This window comes from Coffea arabica, chromosome 6c (assembly GCF_036785885.1).
Source record: "Coffea arabica cultivar ET-39 chromosome 6c, Coffea Arabica ET-39 HiFi, whole genome shotgun sequence".
Taxonomy (NCBI): Eukaryota; Viridiplantae; Streptophyta; class Magnoliopsida; order Gentianales; family Rubiaceae; genus Coffea; species Coffea arabica.
Window position 1 is genome coordinate 7,025,304 of NC_092320.1, and position 4,019 is coordinate 7,029,322.

The 4,019-nt window shown below is 37.1% G+C and overlaps 1 protein-coding gene across 1 annotated transcript; it reads right to left on the reverse strand.

Annotated features, from left to right (window-relative positions):
* Positions 1-233: 233 nt before the first annotated feature.
* LOC113692331 (uncharacterized) lies at positions 234-692 on the reverse strand. Its single transcript, XM_027210728.1, has one exon. The coding sequence runs from the start codon at positions 690-692 to the stop codon at positions 234-236; it is 459 nt and encodes a 152-aa protein (XP_027066529.1).
* Positions 693-4,019: the final 3,327 nt, after the last annotated feature.

Here is a 4,019-nt window from a genome sequence, read left to right on the forward strand (position 1 = left end):
TCCCAAAAAACTTCACCAGCAACGCAATAAATCTACAGAAAGCTACTAAAACGAAGGAATGTCGAACAGAACATTCCGCACAGGTGTGTATTTAGTAGGACATTCGAACAGAACACCGAATAAAGAATTTAGTAGGAAACAGAAAGATCTATCAAATTCAATATATTAAACACTCTGATGTTTCCATGAGCAGAAAAAGAAACATAAATTTTTTACTCTGTACTGCTAGTATTTCATCTGCAGCTAATAGCTGCGATTTCTCTTACAGCAGGCAAGGCTTCAACAGGCTGGGAAGGAGGAAGCCTGGCGGAGAAATTCCTCAACGGATATTCATCGTCCTCGTCGAACCCATCTGCGAAATTCAGCGAATAACTCAGCGGGTCGTATCTGAACTCAGCAGACGGGTGTCTTTTATGATGCCTGTTGATTCCATTTCCAACGCGGCCGAAAACCATCATGCACTTGTCCTTTATATCGTCTTTCAAATCATGGGCCTTCCTTGTTTTCAGCCAGAGCAAAGTGGGCTTGTCATCTGACGGCAGAGGAGGTGTTGGCGGTCCCGTTGGAGAGTCTAGAACCTGGCGATGGCCGTGGTGGTGGCGGCGGAAGCAGCAGTAGAAGCAGAGCGAGTCTTTGATCTTGGATTTGAGTGAATGTGGAGAGGCTGGGTTGAGATCGTCATCCAATTCCATTAGTCTAGAATTTCTTTCCTTTATTTTCTCTTCTAGTGTGTAGTGTGTCTAAAAAATGCAGCTAGAGAGGTTGCGGTGGTGATGCTGATACATATACTGGGAGGGAGAGATACGTGTAGTCTGGAGAGTGAGGAGGTGAAAAAGGACGAGGGGGGGTTAGCATACCGCGGCGCTAATTCAACCGAGTACAGAACGTGGGGATGGAGGTGGAAAAGCGGTTTTAGTTATATCCGAATGGGATAATATCATGTACCTCCCTTGAGGTTTCTCCTAATATCACCTAGCCCTCCTAACGTTTTAAAAATATAACTTACCTCCTCTAATAATTATAAAAAAAATTATATTAACCCTCACTTAAAACATAATTCACATATCAAATGAATGGAACTAAAAATTTAAAAAAAAAGGAAACAAAAATCACTTTCTTCACTTTCCCTTTTTTCCAATATTCTCTTTTACTCATTTTTTGGATGACCATGCAATTTTCTATTTGTAAACTATAATAAATTGAAATTTGTTATCTTTTACTCTTCATAATTGTGATAGAGTGGGGTATAATTTATTTGTTTATTTTAAGTTATTTTTTATAATGATTAGTACATTTTAAAAGTTTGGATACGAGTTGAGAAGAAGTTGGGAAAAAAAAGATAAAGTTCATAAGAAATCAGTTTTTAGCATGTAGAATTAAATTAGTCAACTATATTTTTTTGTAAATATCTTTTTTATTTTTCAAATATATATTTTTATGGACTATAGTATTATGATGTGATAGTACCACTAGGCATTATTTTTTAAATGATGGTTTTCTTGAAATAAACAAAGTGATATAGGAGCATTTTTTTTTTTTTTAGTAAGTAGAAGGATAATTTAGGGTTTTCAAAAATTTTGTTACACAAATAACAAAAGTAAGAGAGGTAAGTGATATTTTTAAAACCTTAGAGATGTCAGGTAATATTAAGAAAAATCTCAGGGGAGATTTCTATATTATCCCCATCCGAACAGGAGGGGATTTTTTTTTTTGAGATCTTCTAGGGATTCATTAGTAGTTTTAACCTAGACTGATTCTCAGTCAAAACAAAATAATAGTTGCAAGACATTCCTGATTCAAAATTTTGAACGTTTCTAATTTAACGATGCTAGTTTTGTTTAAGAAAACAAATCTCTTGTTACCTGTGGAATCCAAGTAATCACATTCAACTAATTGCATGATCCTTTCGATTTTAAACAAATACACCAAGTCGCAAAAAGAAAAAGGGTTAATAATACTTAGCCCCTTGAACATTTAGGATGATCACATTTTACTACTCTGAGTCTCGACTTTAAAAATATACATTTTGCTCATTTTACTAAAAAATTATTTTTTTCCCCACTTATAAAGATCACATACTGAAAGTATCAAGGCTTCATTGACGATTTTTCATCTTTTCTTGTGCATGCTTTGGGTTTATTCATTGAGAATTATCATACGTTAAGCAATCGTGTTTGATTGGGTTTACGCCACAAAGTTCACGGTGCTTGCAATTCAAGAGAATGCAGCTTCTATTATAATTTATATAAAATGCTGTGTACTGCTTCTACTTCTCCAGCGTAGGGAAAAGTCCCGACCAATTATGCTTCCATTTTGAATCCTTACTAATGCTATATATTTTCTATTCAAGAAGCAACGAAGCTGTAGTAGATTTCCTCAATTCAACGATTTTGATGCGTGATACTATCAGTATAATCAATCGTTTCAAAAAAAACAAGGAACAAGAAAATTCTGATGCTGGAAGCAAACGGATGGCAATCGGCAGCGGGCTACTTGCCCTTTTGGGTTGACTAGCCATATCGATGATGGTCGTTTTTACTTGCACAATACCAGAGTTGCTGCTCAAATCGACAATGCAGAGTCTCATTATTGTCTTTCGGCTCACAGCCCCAAATTTGCAGCTTAAACGGGCCTCCGCCTCAGGTGGGATGTAAAGGATCGAAGAGTTTAGACCAAAACGACAGTTCGCCCAATTTCGCATATCAAGATTGAATTCGTCAAGCATCAAAAGTTCGGTACAGAATCTTTTCACTAAATGTGAGCAGCTTGAAATTTTGATGTGGAGTTTTTGCATGCTAATTCATTCTTACAGTTTGTTTCCTGACAAACAAGTTGGGTTGAATCGTAAGTACAAGATTCTGGATGCGAGATTTAACTCGAAAGTTGGCCCGTTTGAAAACTCTGGACTTGGCCGGTAGCCGGTAGCCCACTATGCGATGGATACTCCTAATCTCCTATGCTCGTATAGAGCCCAAATCTTTCGATCCATCAATCATTGGATGCAAATGCAACAAAAGGGAATCTTGATCTACAAAGTAATAGTAGCATCGCTAAATCATGAAAGAAAAAAGAATTTGTAAGGGAACCTTGGCGCAAGGACAGAATTCATAGTGATATTCTTAGTTAGGACATTTTGATTTCCAAGTTTTCATTTTGTGTACAATTATTGAAAGTAACAAATAAAGCATTATTCCATTCCAGTGATAGGTGTCTGATCACGTTTTTGGGCCGGGTTGGAGCGTCGGGTCCGGATCGCAGGGAATTAATCGGATCCCGTAAGAATTGATCCGAATGTCCCTGTGTCGACAAAAAAAAAAAAAAAAAAAAAAAATCGCCAACACAAAACCTCCATAATCCCACATGGATTGGGGACTGACATCAATACCAATGCTATTCATTAATCCCACAATAATGGTTTCGTCGTTCGGGGTCGCGTCGTCTGCTAGAATTTCTTTCCGTAGCTATATTATTATTCTGAAAACCAATATGTATTTCTCCTTCTTTGTTTCTTCTCTCCAACACCGTGCAGCTTCTCGGTCGTTGCGCGTTTGTTTGTAAAGAGACATGTTCCAAACCGGGGAGGGACTACGAGTTAGGAAATATCCAATTCAACGTACGCAATTAATTAACTGTCTTAATTTAATGGTTTATGCATCTTCTGTGAATGTGTGTTGTAGCTTCGACTTTAATCCCAAAGTCTAAGCATGGCTTCCACGTTCCACGATTCAAGATTCGCAGGTAAAGTTCAGATGAAGCAATTACTTTAGACTTGGGTCTGTCTAATCCAAGATGTAATTATAGTCTTTCTTTCTTTCTTTCTTTATATATATATGTATATATATATATTCCATCAAATAACTAATTCCTTGTTAAAAAATTTCGAAACGGCTGTTAGATTTTAGGAGTGCACCGTTGTTTTGTACAGGGTCATGGTTCTCTTGCTTTTTCTTTTTCCCAGCTAATTACGTAGCTATCACCCAGTCGACCCCTGTTCCAGCCCTGGTGGTGTAGCCTCTAAT

Excerpts from the sequence above, each read along its gene's own strand:
- LOC113692331 (XM_027210728.1), bottom strand. The coding sequence starts at position 692 with ATGGAATTGGATGACGATCTCAACCCAGCCTCTCCACATTCACTCAAA.